The sequence below is a fragment of the Emericellopsis atlantica genome (assembly GCF_019669845.1).
Source record: "Emericellopsis atlantica unplaced genomic scaffold F5Z01scaffold_20, whole genome shotgun sequence".
Taxonomy (NCBI): Eukaryota; Fungi; Ascomycota; class Sordariomycetes; order Hypocreales; family Bionectriaceae; genus Emericellopsis; species Emericellopsis atlantica.
The window spans coordinates 435,203-457,537 of NW_025764722.1; the positions used below are offsets into that span (position 1 = coordinate 435,203).

The following is a 22,335-nucleotide window of genomic DNA, read 5'->3' on the forward strand; positions in this document are numbered from 1 at the left end:
CCTACCCTAAAGTGTGACGCCCAATGTCAGCTGAAGCAGCCCAATGCCGAACCCCGCCCCCTCTATACCTGGTAGCTGTTACATACCAGCCTGAGGTACGTACGTGCTGTGGCTCCAGCCCATGTCCTCCCCCTTTCCAGCCATCCAACTCCAGCAGCATTTCTTCCACTGTCCCAGCATTGAAGCGTTCCCACCGTCCTTGCATCGTGCATCTCTGCATACAGAATCCGTCAACATGAGCACTCTCACCGACGACCCAGCTCTCTACATCTTCACGTCCCTTACAGCCGGCTCCTCGCACATCGTCACGGCCACCTCCCGCCTCGAGACCATCCTCCGCGCCAATCGCATCCCGTTCAAAGCCCTCGACATTGCGACTGATCAAAAGGCGCGTATGCTATGGGGTCGACGAGCTGGTAAAGACCCAAGCGGCAGGGTGCGCAAGCTCCCTGGCCTGGTGCAGGAGGGTCTGGTTATTGGGGTATGTCGAAGCCACCGTCCCTGATGCGTATCCCTGCGCAACGGCACTAACCTCACAGGACATTGTGGAAATTGAAGAGTGGAACGAGTACAGGGAACTAAAGCAGCATGTCAAGATCTACTACGACGAGAACACCATACCCAACATCCACTACAAATACCCCGTTCCCAAGCTCCGACGGCCCGTCCAGAAGGCGTCTGCAGCAGCTGGCACGGCGGCCGCCGCGGCCGGTGCGTCAAAGACCACACCCACACCGAACACGACGTCCACAAGCGACAAGACAGAGGTCTCGACCGGTACACCGGCCCCAGCGAACCCCCCTCCAGCGCCAGAACCCAAAAAGTCGACCCCTGCTGCCATTCCCGCCAAGAAGACGGAGAAGAAGGAAGAGGCGCTGCCCATACGCTCGGTCGCGGACGAAGCAGCCCAGAAGGCTAAGGAGCTTCGGCTGAAGAGCCTGCGAGAGAAGGTCCACGGTAAAGAGGGTGCCGCCGCCATTGAAAAGAAAAAGGCCGAGGAGAAGGCAGGCGTGGCGTCGCCGAAAGAAGAAGAGAAGACCGAGGGACAAGGAAAACCTGACGAGAAAAAGGAGGCAGAAGTCACCAAGGCCGCTGTGGACAAGAAGGAGAGTGAGGACGATGACGACGAAGACGACTCGGAGGAAGAGTCTTCCTCCGAGGAAGAGTCAGACGATGACGAAGAGGAGAGCTCAGAGGAAGAGTCGGAAAAGGAGAACAAACAGCCTGCGACGCCAGCCCCCAAGCCAGCTGGGATCGCAATGCCTGGGTTGCAGTCCCCCACGAGCGGCACGTGGAAGCAAGACCTTACGACGCAATCTGCAGCCAACGTGCAAAGCCCCACGAGCGCGACATGGAAGCCTGCGCCACTAGGCGCCATACCGACATTGAGCAAGGACGTGAACAAGCCCGCGACGGAAGCTGCCAAGCTAACGGCAACAGCGACGACGCCAGCTGGGAAACCGGCTCCAAAAGGAACTGCTGCGGAGTCCAGTGACGAGGACGACGACGATGACGACGACGACGAGGAAGACGAAGAAGAAGAGAGCTCAGAGGAGGACGATTCCGAGGATGATGAGGAAGACTCGGACGAAGAGTCATCAGAAGACGACGAGAAGACTGCCGCCAAGCCTACAGCCGCCGCCGCCGCAACGACAAAACCAGACACGCCAGCTGCTGCCGAGCCTGCCAGCGCAAAGAAAGAGCCATAACGGTCATGGTTGGAGGTGCCATACACATGCACACAAAATCCGCCCTGTATATCTACACACAAGCCTCTGTACTTACACTCACTAATATAAACCGTCATCATCACTTGCCGTGCCATCCTCAAAACCCGCGATAGCCTTCCCCTTGCCCTTGTCCCTCTTCCTCCTCACCGTGCCGTTGGCCTCGCCGTCGTCGTAGCTATACTCGGCCGCCTTCCCCTTGCCCTTATCCTGGACAGCGTACTCTATCGCCTTGCCCTTGCCCTTGTCGGCCTTCTTCTCGCCGCTGCCCTCAAAAGTGGCCCTGACTTTCTCGTAGTGCTGCAGCTCGCCCTGGCTGACACTGGGCACAAGCTCCTGCTGCGCGGCCAGAAAGTCCTGCTCGGTGACCACGACTGCCAGGTCCTCGGGCGTGGCGTGGTGGTCAAAGAAGTAGGCGGTGGACATGTCGGCGCGCAGGTGCTGGATCTTGCTGTCGACCATTTGGGCCTGCCGCGTGACGGCCTTGAGCATGGCGTCGGAGCACAAGGCGTAAAAGTCGGCGCCTGTGTATGTCAGGGGGAGCTGGTTGGCGACGCTGCGCAGCGAGAGCGTCGGATCGAGTGTGAACCTGTGAGGGTTAGATGAGTTGCCAGAAAGGACAGAGGAGAACGTACTTGCGCGTCAACGCCTGCAGAATGGTGAGTTGCTTCTCGTGCGTATCCGACACTCCCAGATAGAGCATCTTGTCAAATCGACCCGGTCGCAGCAGAGCCGGGTCCAGCAGATCGGGCCTGTTGGTGGCGCCAATGACAAAGACACCACCAGACCCCGTGCTGTCGCCCGAGGACATGCCGTCCAGCTCGGCGAGCAGCTGTGACACGATGCGATCCATGACACCGCCGCTGTCGCCCTGGTTGCCGCGCTTGGGGGCGACCGAGTCGAGCTCATCAAAGAAGACGACGCAGGGCCGGGCATCGCGGGCGCGCTGAAAGACGCGGCGCACGTTGGCCTCGGACTCGCCAATGTACATGTTGAGCAGCTCCGGGCCCTTGACGGAGAAGAAGTTGAGGCTGTACTCGGTCGCAATGGCCTTGGCGAGCAGCGTTTTGCCGGTGCCGGGCGGGCCGTAGAAGAGGATGCCGGAGCGCTTCTTCATGCCGCGCGCAAACATCTCGGGTCGCTCGAGCGGTAGCTGGATGGTCTCGGTGATGGCGTCCTTGACGTTGGACAGGCCGCCGACGTCGTCCCAGGTGACGTTGGGGATCTTGGGGGCGCCGATGGAATCGGAGAATGTCTTGCGCGCCGCCTCGACGGCTGCGTCGAGGTCGCCCCGCGTCAGGCAACGCGCCATAGTGCCGCCGGCGATCTGCACGTCCCGGAGGGTCAGGGGCGTGTCGGCGATCAGGGTTTCCAGGCGGTTCTGCTGCGCTGCCGAGGCGCGGTCGACCACGTCGACCAGATCACCTGCGACAAGCGCGGCCGTCTTCAGCGCAACGCTGTTGAGATCGATGCTGGGCTCGAGACCGAGGCCGCGATCGTCCAGGATGTTGCGCAGAATAGCCTCTCGCTCCTTTTCGTCGGGTGCGCCCATCTCGAGCTCATGGGTGAAGAGGGCCCGCACGCCGTCGGGGACCTTGTCAACCTCGTTGGTCGTGGCGATAAGCACCCTGGTGTCGTCCAGTATCTCCTTGAGCGTCACCTCGATCCTGTCGGCTGTGAGTGCTTCGACGTGCCGTATCAGCAGGCCGCAGCAGTCAGGCCCGCAGCTCATGGCGCGCTCGGCGCGCGTGCGAAGGAATCCCTCTGTCTTGACATCGCTGCCACCGCCCCCGTTGCCGCCCTCACTCAAGATGTCGAAAGCGTCAATGGTGAAGGTGTGTAGGCCAATGTCGCCACAGGCCCCGGCGGCGAGGGTACTCTTGCCAATGTTGCGATGCGTCGAGGTCAGTAGGATGGCGACGGGGGGCATCTTGAGCGCGATCGCTCTCTTGCTTGTCGCTGCGGCCAGCAGCTGTCTGAGCTGGTGCCGCAACGGCGAGACGTAGCTCTGCTGCTGCTGGTCGCGCTCAGGTGGCGGCAGTGCCGCGGGCGGGCCCTCAGGGTCGCGTAGTGGTAGTTTCCGCAGGCCTAGATAATATTGCCATGTGCTCTTCCTGGTCCCTGGTATACGGCTGGTCTGGAACCCGGAGCCATGCATGCCCACGGAAGAGCTGTCGATGCAGGCCACGTTGCCCCAGAAGGCTTCGGCGGAGCTGTCTTCGTCCTCGTCGGCCTTTTGAATGCGAATGTGCCCAATCTTAAACCAAGCGACGCCATCAATGTGCGCGGCGGAGTGGTTCTGACCACCGGTCGTCAGGGCCATAACATCGTCCACCTCAGAACCGCCACCGGGTGCGCCAGGCATCTCCTGCAGGGCTCGACCGAGCTGAGCGTCGACAGGCACCGCAATCAGATCCCCTGAACGCACAAGCCGCGTCTTGGACGCAAAGTAGTGCTTTAGACCACCGAGAACCGCGGTCTGATAGGCGCGTTCTGCCGAGACGGGTGTCCGCACATGATGCACGGTGATATCGCGAGCGTACGGCGGACGAGAGGCACTCGTGAACCGTGGCAGAGTCCCTTTCCCCTGATATGCAGATCTCTTGAGCGGCGCAATGCGCAGGTAGCTCGCGTCTTCCAGGTTCGCCAGCAGAATAGGCGAGGCATAGGCCGTCGGACTCGGGGCCGGTTGTACCTGCGACGCGAAAAAGGACAGCTTGCGCTCGCCGTGCCTGGCGCTCGGTATCCTCGTCATCGGCCGCGGTGCGTATCCTTCGGGCAGGCCATAGACCCTCACAGGTCGCCAGTTAGTAGTCTCCACCTCCTGCTGACCAAAACTCCCCAGACCAAACGCACCAAAGCCGTTGACAGGCGGCTCAGACGCAGCCTCCAGACGGACCCAGTCGCCCGAGAAGCAGCCAATCTTGGGCAGCGAGGACACGTGCACGTAGACGCGCGCCTCGTCATCATCTTCGGGCGCGGGCTTGGGATGGAGCAGATCTGCCGGCATCCCACGCATCAGCCCCTGTGCCTTGAAGAGACGACCCCTGGGACGATCGGGACGGGCCGTCATGGACGTCATGTTGGAGAAGACGGAGCCAGGCGTCGCGATGCCGTTCGTTCGCCTCCCACGGATGGTTCCCACTGTCATAGGCGAGCCAGGCTGCATGGTGGACACACCGCTGGCTGACGAAGCAGGCAACATCGGCGCCTGCAGGGAGATCATGTCGTCCATGGAATCATCCGAGAGCTCGTCGACGTCTCCCTCGTCACGATCCAGCTCTGACATTTCCGTCTCCGTCTCGGTCTCGGTGGCCGTCTCCGTCTCCGCCGCGCTGGGCGCCTCGGATCGGTCCCGCTCTTCGGCCGCCGAGTAGAACTGGTCCGTCGTCGCGCCCTCGTCGTCTTCCTCCTCGCGGATGCCGTTGATCGCCCTGCGACTTGCCGGCATGGCTGGGGCTGTCAGTCGTGCCCTCTTCCCGTGACCGCGTCCGCGCATGAGGATGATCTTCGTCGCGTCAGTCAGGACGCCCTGCGCCACTGGCTCGCAGAGCACAATCTTGCCAGGGTTGGCCGGAATGTGCGTCACGGGATGAGGTGGCAGAGGCAGGGGAAACAGATCCTCTGTGTGTACAACGCTCAAGCTGCTCAGCGCATAGCGCAAGGCGCCCGCGAGCTTGTCATCCTCCGTGAGACCCTTGCCTCGGTGCCCAGCCGTGGGGTGGTCTCTGTAAAAGGTGCCCTCGCCCGCCTCCAGCCTGCGCGACAGCTCGCCCTCGAGGCTGACGTATACGGTGTCGAGGGGGATGGGAGCGGCGTCGAGGATGAGGACGTCAATGCCGCTCCTGTGGCCGGCCAGCTTCGAGGGCGCGAGACGTTGGAGGGCGACGGCAAAGCGCTGCAGCGAGGACGAGGACGGCGAGAAGTGGACGGTCGTCGGATGGAGAGGGTTTGAGGCTGGGCGGACGGGGACGACGGACCACGGGGCATCGGAGGGTGTAGCCAGAGGCGTCCAGGGCGCGAGGGCAATGTGAGCGACCTCTTCTGTGTCTAGGACTTGTCAGCTTGGTGGTTCACAGTGGCGGGCAGAGCAGACGCACGATTGGGGAACAGCTCGTGGAACAGATCAGGCGAGAGCACGCCAACGTCGCCCTTGATCTGGTCATCGAGGACCAGACGTGCGGATATGGGCGGTTTGTCCTGGCGACGCCTGGTGCGCCGCCTACGCTTTCTGTCGGAAGCTGTGGTGGCCATGGATGTGATGGTGGTTTGCTGCAATTGGCCCTCGGTCGCTGGTGTCTCGGTTGCTTGATGGCACCACAATACCTCACGCCATTAGGAAGAAGGGTCCTTGGTCGTAAATGGGCGCTTGCTGGTAGCGGCGAGAGTGTAGTGTTGCATGCATGTGGTGTCGCGATCGCCAGCCGCCTTGGGGTTCAGGTCAGGCAGGTCAGCTCCACGTCGCTCGGCTCTTCAGCTTGGGGTCACAGCTGGGCCGAGGCTCTTCACCCGGGAACATGGCTACCCTATACTTCACAAACTCGTACTTAGTTTACACCACACACTCAACACTGAATTATCTGCGGAAGATTAATCGTAATAAGGAGAGCCTTTGGTTAAAGTTAATCGACATAGCTCATATCTAATCATAAATAGAAAGTCTAGGTCACATCACTCGACGTTTTCCCAACCCCAAACGCCATTACTGTCATCCACTCTAATCAAACATGTCGGCCGCTGACGGCTGCGCACTGCTCCCTCTTCTCCTCTCCTGCCTCCTTCTCCTCCTGTTGTCGGCCGCTGATCCTGGTCCAGGCTTCTCTACAGCAGGAGGTCCGCTCGGCGATGGACTCATCTGGCTCCACGTCCCGTGGCTCTCGGGACTAGCGAGGCTCCCCAGGCTGGACACCGTCTGTCCTGCCGCCGCCGACGTCCCCGACGGTCCAGGTTGTGCGCCCGAGTAGTACGCCGAATCCTTGTTCCGTCTCCCCTTGGCGAACGCTGGGTTGGGCGGCGATAGGGGAGCGAGCGTGTCTCGCTCATCCTCGACGCGTCGCTCCGCAGCAGACTCGGCGCGCCGGTGGCTCGAGCCCCGTCTGTATCGCGTGCGCCCCTGGCTGGGCGAGTCGTACTCGGACAGGTTGCTTTCCGAGTCGGCGCGACTGCGGCCCCGGGCTGCGCGTGCCTCTTCCTCCGTGAGGCGCCGTAACGTCACGTTCCTGTCCCTGTCGTCGTGCATCTTGAGCTTGACGCTCACTGGGTTGCTGTTGGGTGAGCCGTAGCGCTCGCGCTCGACGTCTTGCTCTGCCGCCAGCTCGGATGCCCGGGCTGCCGCGGCGGCTGATGCTCTCTCACCCTCTTTCCGTCTCTTGGAGGACTCGCGACGTCGAGGCCGGGCGTCTGACACGTATGAGCTCTCGGTCTCGGAGTGATCTGGCGGCATGGCCGGCATCGCTACTGGCGCAATATTTCGTTGTGATCTCGAGCGTGATCTTGCGTGGCTGCTTGGCCCGCTCGCGCGAGGTGGCATCGGGGCAACTGTCGAAGGTTCCTCGGTGAGAATGGACGACTCGGTCATCTCAGTCGGCGCAGACGGCGGCGGATAGCCCGTTGGTCGTCGTACAGTCGGTCTCCGAGCAGGTTTGCGTGTCGGGGATGGGTAGCCGTCGCCCGTGTACCTCGAATCCGTCAGCCCCGAGCGCATGTCGTCTTCCTCGTCCATGCGGCGCTGCTCCTCCTTTCTCGCCTTCCTATCCGCCATCTTCTTGCCGATCCACCCCAGCCCAATGCCACCAAGGATGCCCTTGCCCATGCCGCCCCCTCGAGACCCTTCTGCGTCGACGGGACGACGCGATGGGCTCACGTACGATGAGTATTCAGAGTCGTCAAAGCTACGTCTGGCCCCTGGGCGGCGAGCTGGCGGTGGGCCTCGGGGATGAGCATGTCGTTGTGAGCCCACTCGTGAATCTGCAGCGCCCAGGGCACCCGCCATTGCAGCGCGCTCACCTGGCGGGGGCGAGAGCAGAGATGTCGCCGTCGGGTCACCTCGAATGTCCTCTGTGAGCTCAGAGCTCATGTCGCTCGGGGGGATACCGCGACCTGGCGGGTATCGTCGTGGGGTCTCTGTCGAGACGGCCGAGTACTCATCATCATAGCCACCCCTGCGCTTGTCCATGTAGTTGTTGAAAAGCTTGCCCGCACCAACGAATGCTGCGGCTCCGCCCAATGCCCGCATCATGCCACCGCCGCCACCACCACTTTTGCGTCGGGGCGTGACATCAGTGTACTTGTCAGATTCGTAGTAGCTGGCAGACCCTCTGCGCGATGGGACCACCTCGGGGCCACGCCTTCGTCCAGATGGCGAGGGCGTTCGACTGCGGTCTCGCGCGCCCTTGCCCCTCCCCTTCGACCACCACCAAGCAGCACCACCCGCAGCCAGTGGTCCAAGCCACTTCCACTTGTTGTGCCCGTCGTCGCGATGCTCAGAGAAGTATTCCGAGTCTGTGACGCGCGTGCGAGCTTCGGAGCGAGCACCGCCGATTTCCGAGCGCCCAATCTCCGACCTTGTCGGCTCGATCAAAAGCTCTCTGCGGCTGCCGGCTCGGAAGTTGAGGATAAAGTATACGAGGAGGAGAAAGGCCATCCACACCGCGTACAGAATGAACAGATACTTGGGTGCGCCATACAAGGTCAGCCCCAGCGGGATCTGTATCATGCCCAGCAGCGCGATGGTGCGACCTCCCCATTGGTGCAGTGTGACACGCAGCGAGTGCGCCTTTTGAATGCGGTAGATGATGCGGCCACCGACAAACTGAAGGACAAAGACCACAAAGATGGCGACGCCGATGCCATGGTGGGGATTGGACAAGGCTCTGCTGGGTCCGACGGCCAGGAAACCGAGAATGAAGACGACGATGAGTAGGAGGCCCGAGACGATCTGCAGGCGGGCGTGGAAGCGAACAGCGAAACCGGGTCGGCCCGTGTGAAACCGCACGACGAAAATGGCTGTCGGGACAAAGAGAAGAAAGACGAGGGCTGCGAGGATGCCGTGCGCAAGTATGATGCTGTGATATTGTGTTAGGGTAGAGAAGCGATTGCCCATGCCTATAGTACCTCGTCAGTTGGTTGCAGCCGCTGGAGGGCGTGAAACAGTCACATACCATTGTAGCGCATGGTATCAAAGTTGAACCCCTCCAAGTTGGGCAGGAGAAACGTGTTCTTGGAAAAGTCCCAGGTACCGTCGCCCACGACCATGGTCTCGGAGTCGTAGGTGACGGACCCAGGCGACGAGAACTCGTCTCCTGTCGGCGCCATGACGGCGGCGACGATGCTGAGGGCTCTCCAACAGCACGAGCACCCGGCGCTTTCCGTGCGAGGTGTGCGAGCGTGCTTGGCGGCTTCGCAGCCGTGGTGGGAGGAATGTCGGTCTTGTAGACTGTCGGTATGTGGGCGATTGTTTGGGGAGGAATGTTGGCAGCGGGGCTAGACGGGGTTCGAAGACGGCGTCCACTGTAGCATTTCAGTAGGTATGTTTGCTGCTTGCTCGTCGTTCGATTCCAGATGGTGTAAAGTCAAACAATCGTCCAGCGGGCAGGAGATTATGCCGCACGAAAATGAAGCAAGCTCAGCGCGAGCTCGTGTGACGCTGACGACTGGAGAGTCGCTGGTGCGTTGGGCATGCATCCATCCATCCCTTTGCTGATCTTCCTCGTTGCTAGGCGACCGCTTGGACCCTTGCAAGCGGGCATTGAAATCAGCCACATTCAAGTTGTGGCGCAGACCAATGTGGCTGATGATTTTGGTACCCCGCAATTTGGGCAGCTTGCTTAGTCATCTCACCTGCTCAATTAAGCTCAATTGAAGCATGTGACGATGAGATCTCATCACTTCCATCCTCCGAATTTGAGACCCGACAGACCGAGTCTGATCTGCCATGTAGCAAGACGATCCTGACATCGCCTCCTCCAAGATGAGATTGGCCTCGTCACGCAAAACCAGCGCTCGGCCATGCACAAGTCCGCGGCCTTTTCTTCCCCGCAGCCCACGGTTACCCACCCCACGCTCACTTCAGACTGCGGCATGATCAAGTCCGGTCGCTCGCTGGGCGTGTATAAAAACTAAGTTTAAGAATCTCATCTTCTCATTGTAGCATAACGTTCGACCCCAAGTTCCAACATGCCCAAAACGCTTCGCATCGCAGTCATCTCCGGTGATGGCATCGGCCAAGAAGTCATGCCACACGGCGTGGCCTGCCTCGAAGCCGCCGCCAAGGCGTACAGCATCCCGCTGGAGATGAAGACCTTTTACTTTGCGTCATGTGACTACTACGACAAGCACGGCACCATGATGCCCGACGACTGGAAAGCGCAGCTCGAGGGCTTCGACGCCCTCTACTTTGGCGCCGTCGGCATGCCAGACCGCGTACCGGACAATGTCTCCCTCTGGGGCAGTCTCCTCAAGTTCCGCCGGGAGTTTGACCAGTACGTCAACCTGCGCCCGTGTCGGCTCATGCCGGGCGTGCCCTGCCCACTCGCTGGGCGGAAGCCTGGCGACATTGACTTTTGGATCGTGCGGGAGAACACCGAGGGCGAGTACAGTAGCGTCGGCGGCACGATGTTTGAGGGCACCGACCGGGAGACGGTCATCCAGGACACGGTGATGACGCGGGTGGGCGTGGACCGTGTCCTCCGGTACGCGTTTGAGCTGGCGCAGAGCAGGCCGAGGAAGAAGCTCACCAGCGCCACCAAGAGCAACGGGATCAGCATCACCATGCCCTGGTGGGACTCGCGCGTGGCGGCCATGTCCAAGAACTTTGCCGACGTCAGTGTGGAAAAATACCACATTGACATCCTGACGGCGCATTTCGTGCAGCGACCGCAGATCTTTGACGTTGTTGTTGCGAGCAACCTATTTGGCGACATCCTCTCGGATCTGGGGCCTGCCTGCACCGGCACCATCGGCATCGCCCCGTCCGCCAACATCAACCCGAGCAGCACATTCCCCTCCCTGTTCGAGCCCGTCCACGGCAGTGCCCCGGACATCTACGGCCGGGGCGTGGCGAACCCGGTCGGCATGATCTGGGCCGGGCAGATGATGCTCGAGCACTTTGGGTACAAGGAGGCGGCGGCGACGATGCTCAAGGCCATTGAGAATGTGCTGGCGCGCGCCGAGAGCAGCGTCGTGACCCCGGACATGGGTGGTCAAGGCAAGACCGAGGGGTTTGGCAAGGCCATTGAGGCGGAGATTGTCAAGCTCGGTGGGGGCACGTCGTAGGCGTGGTTTTGAAGAGCGTGTGTTTTATGGTGTGTTGAATACGAGACATGCCCTTCTGCGAGGTGATATTGTGTGTCGATGGGTGATTTGAATAGTACATGGTCATTACAGCTACATCTTCCTGGCAACAAGGCACCAACATGCTTCGTTCCGCCTCCAAGTGCTGAAGAAGACGGAAAATCCGGCATGGACAAATTCTAGGATCCCCGTCACCCAAGGTATCTCATCCCAGCACTGCCTTACTCCACAGTCGTGGCCTGGTGCTTCTCGTCGAGCTGGTGGGCCAGGTGCGAGACATCGTGGTTGACATACTGGCTCGTGTCCCTGCTGCCGATGAAGAGGGGCGATTCGGAGAAGAGACGCCTCATCTCCTCGAGCGGCACCTTGCCGGTCTCCGGGAGGAAAGACCAGAAGAAGAGGGCGTTGGTGATATTGGTCACCTGGAGGCAGACGTGTCAGAAAGAGGTGAAAATGGATAAGCATCGAGGAGCACATACCACAAAGAGAATGTAGAAGCGCCAGCCCACGTTGGCCATGCCGAGAGGCGTAACCTGTCCGATCATGGTGCTGCGCACGGTGTCAGCAATTGTTGGTACCTTGGCAAGGCAGTGGACTCACTTGAACGCAAAGGAGGTCATGGTGGCGAGGGCCACTCCCTTGGCGCGTGTCTGGGTGTCGAACATTTCGGCGGGGATGATCCAGGCTAATTGGTAGGTAAGTGACATGATGGCTTGCCGAGGGGGAGGAAAAAACGTACAGAGAGAACCCATGCTGGAGAAGCAGAAGTTGAAGAGCCAGGTCATGATGATGAAGCCCCAATGGGCCCCCGTGCTGTGCGCGGAGGCTGGGAACATGGCCATGAGGACGGTGCTGATAATGTAGGTCAAGGACATGAGCAGACTGCCGGCGATGATGATGGTGCGACGACCGGTCTTGTCGACGAGGAGCATGATCAGGACCTCGCTGATGAGGCCAATGACGGAGTTGATGGCCTGGTATCGAAGGGTGTCTTCGCCCGTGATGCCGACTTGGGCCTGTTGGACGGGGTCAGATGTGAGCAACACGCACAAACGGGACGCGGCAAGAATTTGGACTTACAAAGATGGTGACAGAGTAGTACTGGATGGCCGAGATGCCCGTCATCTGCGTGGCTGCCTGGATGGCACAGGCGATGACGACCCGGCGGAAGTTGGCACGGTCGCGGAAGAGCTCGGTGTACGACTTGGCCTCGACCTCGGACTCGTGCGCGACCGAGTCCTGGATCTGCTGGTGCTCGGCGATGACCCAGGCATCCTCGGTGTTGCCACCTGAGTGGAGTCTGGCCAGCGTCCGCAGACCGTCCTCGGTCCTGCCCTTCTTGATGAGCCAGCGAGGGGACTCGGGAAAGAAGACGATGAGACCGGCGAGGAGGGCGGCGGGGACGATCTGGAGACCAAAGGGGATGCGCCACTGGCGGTCGTCGTCGAAGCCGACGTAGGTGCCGTAGCTGATCCAGGCACCGCAGACGCCACCGACGCCGAGCATGAACTGCTGCAGGCCCGTGACGAGGCCGCGAATGTCTGGGTGCGCCAGCTCGGCTTGATACAGGGGGATGATCATGGTGAGGATACCGACACTGGAGTTGTCAGCCCATTGCACGCACAGTCCATACTTGTCAAGTCCTCCTTGAGACGTACCCGCAGCCACTGATGAATCTGCCGCCGATGACATAGCTATAGTTCTCTGCGCCCGTCTGAAGGGCACCACCGAGACAGAAAACGAGACCACCTGTGCCGATGGTGACGCGGCGACCGAGGAAGTCACTGGTGGTGGCAGCCAGCCCAGCGCCGACAAAGGCGCCAGCAGTGAGGAGGGAGGCGACGAGGCCGATCTCGTCGACGCTGGGGTTGAACTTGCGGTTGAAGGACTGGCTGGCGACGACTGAGAATGGTCAGAGGGGACTGGGAGATGGAATGGAGGTAGGGGGAAAGAATAGAACGAACCCTCTGCGACAATTGTCAGGTCGTAGCCGTAGAGGAACGAGCCCAGGGCAGCGAAGACGCCGACCAGGACCTGGTAGACCTTGGACGGCAAGGCCATGGCGGCTATGTGCTTGGGACTTGACTTTGGAGGCTAGGGAATACAAGAGTGAAGTCTTGACTTGGCGAGGATGGTCAAGATTGTGCTGAGCTTGAGCCTTGTGACTCTTGGGAGTTGGACTTGGAGACGCGCTCTGGGGGTTATTAAATGCGCGCCCGGATCAGATGCTGCCGAAGGTGTCGTCGCGAGGGTCAACGCATGGCATGCTGGGGCACGGCCAGAGTTAGACCGAGGGTGACTCGGTCCAGGGAGTCTATAGTCTGGGCCAGGGACTGGGATTGGGAGAGGAGGGCTAGAGATGAAGGCATCTCGACGAGATTGGTCTCGAGCCCAGTGCGAACTCGCGGCCTCACACGCGCACCAATGCACGTCCACGCCACGAGGACCCAGACCTGGGGTACGCCTCCAAATCCCCGCTGACTCGGTAAATCTGCATGCGGACCCCTTGGCAGACGTGTGGGGGATCGATCTGGGGAGCCGACTTTGTGGACGAGGCCAGGAGTCTAAGACTCGAGGGCACAGAGTATAGACAGGGAGCTCGTGGCTCGTTTACGACGAGAACATGCCTCCTCGGGACATCAGGAGCCGAAGAACAGTGGCGAGCTTCTTCTTTGGGCGATTTAGCAGCGGTGTCTGGCAGATACTCGAGTACAGGTTGCCATAGACCTCCTGTATAAGTACCGGGAGGGAGACAGTCTCAAGTTCAGCTGCCAGGATCACCCGATTCAGACGATACGTTCTGTCCTGCCACACCAATTATTGCTCAAAATGCGTTTCCTTGCTGCCCTTCCGCTGCTTTGCAAGCTTGCTTCGTCTCTACGCCTCGACATTGCGCCCAACGGAGGCAATGCGTCCAGCCCGCTGCTGTACGGCCTTCTCTACGAGGTTCGCCACGCCCTGGCCCTCCCAGCTTGCATCTTCCTCGTCCCCAACTAACCATGCCCCACAGGAAATCTACCACTCGGGCGATGGCGGCCTCTACGGCGAGATGATCCGCAACCGTGCGTTCCAGGGCTCGCCTGGTCCCGGACGGCGGGCCAGCTTTGACAGGAACACAGAGTTTTGGCACCCCATAGGCGACGTGGAATTGAGCATTGACACCACGGCGCCGGCCCTGTCCGACAGCCTCACCTACCAGATGCGCATGGACGTGCCCGAGGGCACCACGGGTCCCGTCGGCTTCTACAACGACGGCTTCTGGGGCTTCCACGTGGACGCGGCCAAGCGGTACGCGGCGAGCTTCTACCTGCGCGGCGACTACGACGGCGACGTCGAGTGCTTCTTCACCAACACGCTCACGGGCGAGAAGCTGTCATCTGCCACGACGCGCGCCAGCCAGGACGCCTCGCAGGACTGGGTCCAGCACAAGCTCCCCACGTTCCAGCCCCAGAGCAGCGCGAGCACGTCCAACAACACCTTCTCCTTTGTCTTTGACGGGAGCCAGCTGGCGGGCCAGAGCGTGTACGTCAACCTGCTCAGCCTCTTCAAGCAGACCTACCAGAACCGCGACAACGGGCTGAGGGAGGATCTAGCCCAGACCCTGGCCGACCTCAAGGCCAGCTGGATCCGCCTGCCAGGCGGCAACAACATGGAGGGCCTGTCGCTGGGGAACCAGTTCAAGTGGAATGAGAGTATTGGCTCGTTGGAGCAGCGCTTTGGCAAGCTCAGCACCTGGGGCGACATTGAGACACAGGGCTTCGGCCTCCTCGAGCAGATGACCATGGCCAGGGACATGAACCTGACCGTCGTCCTGGGTATCTATGGCGGTCTCTCTCTCAACGGCGACGTGGTCCCCGAGGACGAGCTGCAGCCCTATGTGGACTCGGCCATGGACGAGCTCGAGTTTTTGACAGTGAGATCCGCCCCCCGATGGAGAGTCGCATGAGCTAACCAGCGAAACAGGGCGACGCATCGACGCCCATGGGGGCCAAACGCGTCCAACTCGGCTACGAGGAGCCCTTCCAGGTTGACTGGGTCGAGATCAGCAACGAGGACTACCTCAACGGCGGGTATGACTCCTACTACGCGTACCGCTTCGACATGTTCTACAACGCCATCCGCGCAAAGTACCCGGACATGCACGTCGTCTCGACCATCAACCCGTCGCCCTCGCCGGACACGGGCAGCGGGGCCATGGTCGACCTGCACATCTACGACAACCAGAACCACTTTGCCAGCCTGTACAACACCTTTGACCAGGCCAGCCGCAAGTACCCTGTCTTTGTGGGCGAGTACGCGGCCATCCGGGAGGGCAGCGGCGCAGGACCCGAGATTGGCGCCCAGACGTTTGGCATGGCCTGCGGCGAGGCCATCATGCTGCTCGGCATCGAGAAGAACTCGGACATTATCCTCGGGTCCGCGTACGGCGCGCTCATCAAGGAGTACAACGAGGAGCCCAACACCGTCGCCGTCATCAAGCACACGGCCAACGAGATCCTGCACTCCATGAGCTACTACCTGCAGCAGCTGTTTGCCGCGCACGTCGGCACCGAGACGCTGCCCGTCACGGCGACAGAAGGTGGCCTGGGCCCCGTCTGGTGGTCGGCCACCAAGGCGGGTCGGCGGACTGTCCTCAAGATGGTCAACTACAATGGTGCGACGGGTGCGGAGAATGCGGTAAAGGTCCATGTCAAGGGCTCGCGTGCCTGCACGGCGGAGCTGACCGTCTTTACGGCGGACAAGGAGACGAGCAGCAACAAGCTGCCGTCGCAGGGAGGGGATGAGCACAGCATCACCACGCGTAGGATTACGGGCAAGAGGGGCGTCTTTGAGGTGGCCTTTACCAAGCCTTTTGAGATTGTCATCCTGACGGTGTGAGGGGGTTTGTTAGGCAATGGGAGACGTGATTCATGGTCCTAGAGTCCTAGTTCGATAGTTGGTCAATCTCCGAGACTTCATGTTTCCTTTGCCATTTGTCCATCAATATGACAGTTTTCTGACACGAATTAAGCCTCCAAACCCATTGTGAGTATCATGGAAACCGCGAGTGCTCTGTGGCACCAAGCGAATGGGCCGTCGCCGTCGCTCTCGTTGCTTCGACTTGAACCCTTCGACCAGCTGATGCCTCGCCCTCCTCCAGTCCCCAGTCCCGACTCCCCAGCGACGAAAGCAACAAGGGCCGGAGAATGAGCCAACGAAAGGCCGTCTTACTCCGACCCCTGCTGGCTCAATCGGAGTCAGAATGCGGGGGACATGAAGCTAAGGGCGAGATACGTAGTCTGATACTGTGTGGGTCGATGCAGCCTTCAAGGATCTTGGAGTCTTGGGCAAGGCTGGGCGTCTGACTCCTGCTGTCGAGATGGCACCTCGTCTTCGTCATGGCATGACCCGAATGACTTGCACGCGAGAAGATGGAGCTGTTTCTCGGGGGAGCAATGGGCCGAGCTAGGTGCTGAGCACGCTTCGCGCTCTGACGAACCCATGCCACCATTTCTCGCCTCTGCACACCACTTGTCCCTGTCATTTTCTGTGCATGTGTTCAACACAGACTTGCAAAATGAAGGCACCAACCATGGGATCATCGTCCCTGTCAATAGCCAACTTCAGGTTCGAGCAGCGCGCCTCTGGGTTGGGCATCCACGTTACGACACCGCGCCTCTCCTGGCATATTGACGCACCAGCAGGGCTGTCAAACTGGATGCAGACAGGATACCAAGTCCAAGTCAGCCGCCGTCGGAAACGAAACGGCGAGACACTGTCCTTTGGTGTCCAGAGCCCCGACACAGTCCTTATCCCGTGGCCCGACACGCCCCTCAACTCGCTCGAGAGAGCCCATGTCCGAGTTCGTTCCTTTGGCACAAGCAGCGGCACGCCAGCCGATACGGAGTGGTCGGATTGGTTCACCGTCGAAGCGTCCATTCTTGACGAGGACAGCTGGATCGCAAAGCCCATCACCAGTCCGACAGATCTGCCAGGCGGCGAGTGTTCAGCGGAGAATGGGTTCCGGCCGATGCGCTTTCGAAAAGTCTTCGACGTCCCCGAGAAGGCTGCGCGGAGCCGATTGTACATCACAGCCCTGGGTCTCTATGAAGCCCGTCTTAACGGACGGCGCATCGGGGATGAGTGCCTTGCCCCAGGCTGGACGACGTACGACGCGCGCCTCCAGTTCCAGGCATTTGATATCAGCTCCTTTCTTGTTGCTGGCACCAACATTCTGGTGGTGGACGTGGCCGAGGGCTGGTACGCTGGGAGACTCCTCTGGGGCGAGGGCAAGTCTCGCATCTACGGTGACCGCATAGGACCGCTGGCGCAGCTCGCCCTATTCGACTCGGACGCAGCGTCGACCCCGTCGAGGTGGATCGTCACGGACGAGACATGGGAGTGTAAGCCACAGGCCACCACGTCCAGTAGCCTGTACGACGGGGAGACGTACAATCTGGGCCTCGAGTATGACCCGTGGGATCTGAATGACTCCGGATGGTCTCCCGCAGAGGTCCTGGAGCCTGTCCGCTCCGCGCTCGTCCCCTCCTCCTGCGACCCAGTCAGGGTGACGCAGGTCGTCCGCCCCGTATCCATCTCCAAGGATCCCGACGGCAAGGCACTGGTGGACTTTGGACAGAACCTGGTGGGGAGAGTCAGGATACCGCTCCTCGCCCGACCAGACGGTCATCAGCTAGTCATGCGCTTCGCAGAGGTCTTGGAGGAGGGCAGACTAGGCGTCCGTCCGCTGAGGCAGGCCAAGGTCACCGACACCGTCATCTTCGCGGGTGGTCGACAACTCGAGAACTGGGCCCCTCGCTTCACGTACCACGGTTTCCGCTACGTCGAGGTCAGTGGATGGCATCCTGACGACACGGAGGGACCGCTGACGCTAGACTCGCTCGTGGCCGAGGTCCTCCACACCGACATGCGACGCACCGGTCACTTTGCGTGCTCAGACGAGCGAGTGACGCGGCTACATCAGAACGTCCTCTGGTCGATGCGTGGAAACTTTGTAGGCCTTCCAACCGACTGCCCACAGCGAGACGAGCGCCTGGGCTGGACGGGCGATATCCAGGTCTTCAGCCCGACGGCGAGCTACATCTACGACTGCAGCGGGATGCTGGCAAACTGGCTGCGCGACGTGGTTGCCGAGCAGGCCATGAACGGGGGCATTGTCCCACTCGTCATCCCCAACGTCATGAGGGATGGTCCGTGGCCGACGGTGCCCCAGGCTGTCTGGGACGATGTCATCATCATCCTCCCCTGGAACCTCTACCGCAACTTTGGCGACGCGCAGGTGCTGCGGGACAACTGGCCCGCCATGGAGAGCTACCTCCGGTCGGTGCGTCGTGCTAGCGATGGGCTCTGGGACCCGGCGCTCTGGCAGCTTGGTGACTGGCTCGACCCGGCAGCACCTCCTCACGAGCCGGGCCTCAGCCGCACAGATGGCGTCTTGGTGGCGGACCAGTATCTCGTCCACGTCACGTCTCTCATGGCCAAGATTGCCAGCGTACTGGGCCACGCGGATTCTGCCGACATGTACACGCGCGAGCACGCCAGGCTGAAGCAAACATTCCAGGACAAGTACATGGCCAAGTCAGGCCTCGTCGTGGGCGACTCCCAGACGTCCCTGTCCCTGTCGATGCGCTTTGACCTCCACGCGACGCCCGAGCAGCGCAAAGTGGCGGGCGATCGCCTGGCGCGCCTCGCTCGCTACGCAGGGTTCCGCATCTCGACGGGCTTCGCAGGCACACCAGCGGTGCTCGAGGCGCTGACGCAGGGCGGCCACAGCCAGCTAGCGTACCGGATGCTGCTCGAGGAGTCGTGTCCGAGCTGGCTGTACCCGGTGTCGCAGGGCGCGTCGACGATCTGGGAGCGGTGGGACAGCATGCTCGAGGACGGCCGCATCAACCCGGGGGAGATGACGAGCTTTAATCACTATGCCCTTGGCAGCGTGGCCGACTGGCTGCACAGGACTGTCGCGGGTTTGAGTCTGCTCGAGCCCGGCTGGAAGAAGGTCCTCGTGAGCCCGAAGCCGGGGGGCACGATTACGAGTGCGCAGGGCAGGTTTGAGAGCCCTCATGGTACGATCAGCTGCCGCTGGGAACTCGTCGAGGACAACCGCATGGTCCGAGTGCATCTCACGATCCCGCCCAACGTCCAGGCTGTCGTGGACGATCCTCGAGGCGAGTACGTGGTGGGTTCGGGCAGGCACATTGTCGACTGGCCGCTCCCAAAAGAGGAGGAAGCCTGGCCGCCACAGAAGCAGGTGATTGCGTTTGGTATGTAGGCGTTGAAGGGTCAGTAGATGTAGATGGTGGACGCGTGCTTTTGAGTCTGTTTGCCAAGGCGTGGGATGCCTTGTCTAGACTAGACATAGATCTTGGACCCAACATGAAGCATGAATTGACTCTTGAAACACCAAGTCGTATGGTGTTCAGTTGCAACCTGCGTCTGTTCTGTCTCGTCGTAGTAATAGAATGACTTAGCACCACGTGATCTATTGGTGTCAATCCGAAGCGGGAATAGATTATAGAACCATCATGAACGAACGTCGCCAACAGAAACCCCGCCTCCACGTCTGGTCTCTTCAATCTTTAAACACACTTTGAAATCAATCCCGCATCAATGCACAAGGATGTAGCGGCCATTTGAGCATTGCTCTCTGAGGCCAAATCTTTCAAGTGCCAGGCATCAATCAGCCCCGAAGCAGAGAATGCGCAGGCCCACGGCTTGCAAGCAGTGCCGCGACGCCCGACGACGATGCACCGTGGGCGACTCCCTCAACGCGGCCTGCCAACCCTGCCAGGGGCGGTTTCTGCATTGCAGCTACTCGCGTCAGCTGAGGGAAAGTCATGCTCTATTTCTCAAGGCGACGTCTCCTCGGCCTCCTCTGCAGCGCGGCTCGACGTCAGAGCCGGGGAGGGGGGCCTCCCACGAGCCACGAGTTCTCCCGGGTTACCATGTGCCTGGCGGTCCCGACCTCCCCTTGCCGGTGGTCGAAGATCTCGTCGGACTCTACCTGCAGAAGATCCATCATCGCCCGCATAGCTTGTTCCATCCGCGGACCCTGCAAGAGCGCGTGCGCCAGGGGACCTGTAGCCGAGCCATGGTCCTGGCCATCTGCAGCATGGGATGCCGGGTGTCCGACGACGTGGCTCTTCGCGAGATGCATGGGCCGCTGGCGAAGGAGGCGAAGCGGCTGCTGCAGGCTGATCTGGAGAACATCACGCTCGAGAATGTGCAGACGTGCTGTATCATCGCCAACCTGTGCGAATGGGATTGCAACAGGTCCTCTGGGGCTCTCTTTTTCCGTAAGTGTCAAGGATGCAGCCATCCCCGTCCCTTGCTACAAGTGTACTCATAACTTAATATCAGGCATCGCCCTTGGCATGGCCGAGATCATGGACCTCTCTGCGCCCGACACGGAGAGCCCCATTGCGGAGCGCGAGATGAAGCGTCGCGTGTGGTGGACTCTCTTTGCCGCCGACCGGTGGTTCTCCTCTGGTCTGCGTCTCTCGCGGCAGCTCGAGGACTTTCAAAAGAGCATCGAGCTCCCTATGGACGAGGACATCTTCCACGCTCTGGATCCCACCGACATGGCGCTCTCCGTACCGTGGAAACCAGGCCTCTGGGCGCACATGGTTGGCCTGCATCAGCTGTTTGGTCCCGTGCTGGATCTAAACAGACGCTGCGCTCAGGGTAACATGCCTAGCCACGAGCGGGAGGCGACTGTCATGGACATTGCCGGGAGGCTGGCGGCCTGGGAGGACATGGTGCCTTCGGGGGACAAGATGACCGACGAGAACTTCCACCTCCATCGCCAGAGGGGCACGGGCGGACCTTTTGTGTCTCTGCATCTGGCGTACAACTACTACTCGCTGCTCCTCTACTTCCAGTACCTGGCCCACCAGCAGCCGCAGGCCCCGACCGTGCAGACCTACGTGCAGCGCTGCAAGCAGTGCGCCGGGGCCTACAGCTACCTCGTCAAGATGAGCCGCGACCACGCAGGCTGCGAGGCCGTCTTCCCGACCGCGAGCCACATGACCGTCGTGTCGTCGTCGGTCCTGCTGCACACGCTGCTCTTTGGGGACGAGTGGGAGGTGGCGTCGGCGCGCGGCGCCCTCAACTCCAACTTTGAGGTCCTCGTCGACTTTCAGCAGTACTGGCCGGAACTCATCGCACAGATGGTAGGGTTCTCTCAGCGTGTAGTGGATGCTGTACTCTCCTTTTGCTGACTCGTCTCCGCTAGATCCATCGCCTGACTTCCTTCCAAGAAATGTGCCTGCTAGCGAGCGCCAGGAACCATCCCACGCACGAGTTTGACAACTGGATGCTACGCTTCGTGGTGGAGTTTGCCCTGCCCCTCGAGGAGAGGAGCTTTGCTCTGCGGGCGGTGGAGGAGGCGCGTGCGACGGTGGACATGCATGCCGCGAGGTTTGCGGAGCAGGGGAGGATCACGGACTTTGGTGTATTCCAGCTGTGAGGGCTGTCTTGTCATTGAGACACTGTATTATGAAATGTACTACGTACTCTGGGCGGGCTGACTGGCTGATGTCGTCGGTCAGGACCCAGAAGTTCATGTTCAGAACAGCCCCTATGTATTGCGTGGCGCTGAGCTGGAGCCTGGATGCGGGAAAAGCATGTGAGCAAAGTCTTGCACTTGCGATGACCGTATTATTGCCAGTTGGGGCAGTGCATTGATTGAATTAATCACAAAAGACACGTGTTCCGCTATGACGAGACTCATGTTGACTTTGATAAGTCTTCAATGTTGTTCACTTCGTCAAGTTCATGACTACCCTACAGATGGAACCGTACAGAATGTCTCGACATGATATGTACATGTATGCAGACGATGAGATCAGTATCTCTTACCACGGATGTAAGAAATTGCATGTAGTATCGCACAAAGTGCACGCAGATATCCCTTTCTGCCGGGAACTCTGTCGGGAACTTTCGCAACCCGCACTTTCGAGCCAGCACTGCCATCACCATCGAGATGCGCTACTCCGGTGCGCCTCGTCCTTTGTCTCAACGTGACTCGAATCAGCACAAGAGAAAGGGCAGTGCCATCGTCATGAGCTGAAAACACGTACGCAATGATTTTTTCAGACGGGCCTAGAGCTTTCTTTATACATGTGCTACACATCTCACGATGGCTCGCGGAGGCTGCCGCCCGGTCACGTGGCCACATCGCAACGTTTGACGCTTCTTTTGCACTGCCTCCTTTTCATGTGGCCACCACAAACCTCCGCCTTGGATGATTCGCCCCCCCACAAGCCGCCACTGCCGGAAAGATGGGCGAAGCACCGACGACTGATTCGATGTCTGA

At 60.4% G+C, this 22,335-nt stretch overlaps 8 protein-coding genes across 8 annotated transcripts; 5 read left to right on the forward strand and 3 right to left on the reverse strand.

Annotated features, from left to right (window-relative positions):
• Positions 1 to 84: 84 nt before the first annotated feature.
• F5Z01DRAFT_660363 (uncharacterized protein) lies at positions 85 to 1,793 on the forward strand. The gene is made up of 2 exons (XM_046263826.1): positions 85 to 481; positions 540 to 1,793. Exons 1-2 carry the CDS (start codon positions 122 to 124, stop codon positions 1,707 to 1,709), a joined length of 1,530 nt encoding a protein of 509 aa, XP_046116630.1. The 5' UTR covers positions 85 to 121; the 3' UTR covers positions 1,710 to 1,793.
• F5Z01DRAFT_744255 (peroxisomal biogenesis factor 6) lies at positions 1,791 to 6,334 on the reverse strand (the record flags this gene model as incomplete). Its single annotated transcript, XM_046266914.1, has 3 exons — positions 5,828 to 6,334; positions 2,363 to 5,777; positions 1,791 to 2,316 (listed from the first exon to the last, which is right to left on the reverse strand). The coding sequence occupies exons 1-3, from the start codon at positions 5,979 to 5,981 to the stop codon at positions 1,791 to 1,793; spliced, it is 4,095 nt and encodes a 1,364-aa protein (XP_046116631.1). The 5' UTR covers positions 5,982 to 6,334.
• On the reverse strand, positions 6,323 to 9,454 carry F5Z01DRAFT_744256 (uncharacterized protein). The gene is made up of 2 exons (XM_046266915.1): positions 8,888 to 9,454; positions 6,323 to 8,831 (listed from the first exon to the last, which is right to left on the reverse strand). Exons 1-2 carry the CDS (start codon positions 9,039 to 9,041, stop codon positions 6,445 to 6,447), a joined length of 2,541 nt encoding a protein of 846 aa, XP_046116632.1. The 5' UTR covers positions 9,042 to 9,454; the 3' UTR covers positions 6,323 to 6,444.
• Positions 9,455 to 9,620: 166 nt separating this feature from the next.
• Positions 9,621 to 11,238, forward strand: F5Z01DRAFT_223484 (uncharacterized protein). Its single transcript, XM_046258241.1, has one exon. The coding sequence runs from the start codon at positions 9,903 to 9,905 to the stop codon at positions 10,998 to 11,000; it is 1,098 nt and encodes a 365-aa protein (XP_046116633.1). The 5' UTR covers positions 9,621 to 9,902; the 3' UTR covers positions 11,001 to 11,238.
• F5Z01DRAFT_223428 (general substrate transporter) lies at positions 11,120 to 13,228 on the reverse strand. The gene is made up of 7 exons (XM_046258240.1): positions 12,983 to 13,228; positions 12,677 to 12,920; positions 12,099 to 12,615; positions 11,758 to 12,034; positions 11,619 to 11,703; positions 11,498 to 11,567; positions 11,120 to 11,440 (listed from the first exon to the last, which is right to left on the reverse strand). The coding sequence occupies exons 1-7, from the start codon at positions 13,077 to 13,079 to the stop codon at positions 11,240 to 11,242; spliced, it is 1,491 nt and encodes a 496-aa protein (XP_046116634.1). The 5' UTR covers positions 13,080 to 13,228; the 3' UTR covers positions 11,120 to 11,239.
• Positions 13,229 to 13,673: 445 nt separating this feature from the next.
• On the forward strand, positions 13,674 to 16,224 carry F5Z01DRAFT_223383 (glycoside hydrolase superfamily). The gene is made up of 3 exons (XM_046258239.1): positions 13,674 to 13,964; positions 14,029 to 14,931; positions 14,982 to 16,224. The coding sequence occupies exons 1-3, from the start codon at positions 13,848 to 13,850 to the stop codon at positions 15,894 to 15,896; spliced, it is 1,935 nt and encodes a 644-aa protein (XP_046116635.1). The 5' UTR covers positions 13,674 to 13,847; the 3' UTR covers positions 15,897 to 16,224.
• Positions 16,225 to 16,590: 366 nt separating this feature from the next.
• F5Z01DRAFT_625154 (alfa-L-rhamnosidase) lies at positions 16,591 to 19,290 on the forward strand (the record flags this gene model as incomplete). Its single annotated transcript, XM_046261406.1, has 1 exon — positions 16,591 to 19,290. The coding sequence occupies one exon, from the start codon at positions 16,591 to 16,593 to the stop codon at positions 19,288 to 19,290; it is 2,700 nt and encodes an 899-aa protein (XP_046116636.1).
• An 879-nt stretch (positions 19,291 to 20,169) lies between these two features.
• Positions 20,170 to 21,486, forward strand: F5Z01DRAFT_625168 (uncharacterized protein; the record flags this gene model as incomplete). The annotated part of the gene is made up of 3 exons (XM_046261408.1): positions 20,170 to 20,314; positions 20,379 to 21,190; positions 21,253 to 21,486. The coding sequence occupies 3 exons, from the start codon at positions 20,170 to 20,172 to the stop codon at positions 21,484 to 21,486; spliced, it is 1,191 nt and encodes a 396-aa protein (XP_046116637.1).
• Positions 21,487 to 22,335: the final 849 nt, after the last annotated feature.

What these genes read in the sequence shown, in the direction of transcription:
- F5Z01DRAFT_660363 (XM_046263826.1), top strand. Translation starts at nt 122, where the DNA reads ATGTCCTCCCCCTTTCCAGCCATCCAACTCCAGCAGCATTTCTTCCAC. An exon ending in AGGAGGGTCTGGTTATTGGG is followed by an intron (nt 482 to 539) that starts GTATGTCGAAGC and finishes CTAACCTCACAG; the next exon opens with GACATTGTGGAAATTGAAGA.
- F5Z01DRAFT_744256 (XM_046266915.1), bottom strand. Translation starts at nt 9,041, where the DNA reads ATGGCGCCGACAGGAGACGAGTTCTCGTCGCCTGGGTCCGTCACCTAC. An exon ending in TGATACCATGCGCTACAATG is followed by an intron (nt 8,832 to 8,887) that starts GTATGTGACTGT and finishes GAGGTACTATAG; the next exon opens with GCATGGGCAATCGCTTCTCT.
- F5Z01DRAFT_223484 (XM_046258241.1), top strand. Translation starts at nt 9,903, where the DNA reads ATGCCCAAAACGCTTCGCATCGCAGTCATCTCCGGTGATGGCATCGGC.
- F5Z01DRAFT_223428 (XM_046258240.1), bottom strand. Translation starts at nt 13,079, where the DNA reads ATGGCCTTGCCGTCCAAGGTCTACCAGGTCCTGGTCGGCGTCTTCGCT. An exon ending in AGATTCATCAGTGGCTGCGG is followed by an intron (nt 12,616 to 12,676) that starts GTACGTCTCAAG and finishes TGACAACTCCAG; the next exon opens with TGTCGGTATCCTCACCATGA. An exon ending in CTCCAGCATGGGTTCTCTCT is followed by an intron (nt 11,704 to 11,757) that starts GTACGTTTTTTC and finishes CCTACCAATTAG; the next exon opens with CCTGGATCATCCCCGCCGAA.
- F5Z01DRAFT_223383 (XM_046258239.1), top strand. Translation starts at nt 13,848, where the DNA reads ATGCGTTTCCTTGCTGCCCTTCCGCTGCTTTGCAAGCTTGCTTCGTCT. An exon ending in TGTACGGCCTTCTCTACGAG is followed by an intron (nt 13,965 to 14,028) that starts GTTCGCCACGCC and finishes CATGCCCCACAG; the next exon opens with GAAATCTACCACTCGGGCGA. An exon ending in ACGAGCTCGAGTTTTTGACA is followed by an intron (nt 14,932 to 14,981) that starts GTGAGATCCGCC and finishes CCAGCGAAACAG; the next exon opens with GGCGACGCATCGACGCCCAT.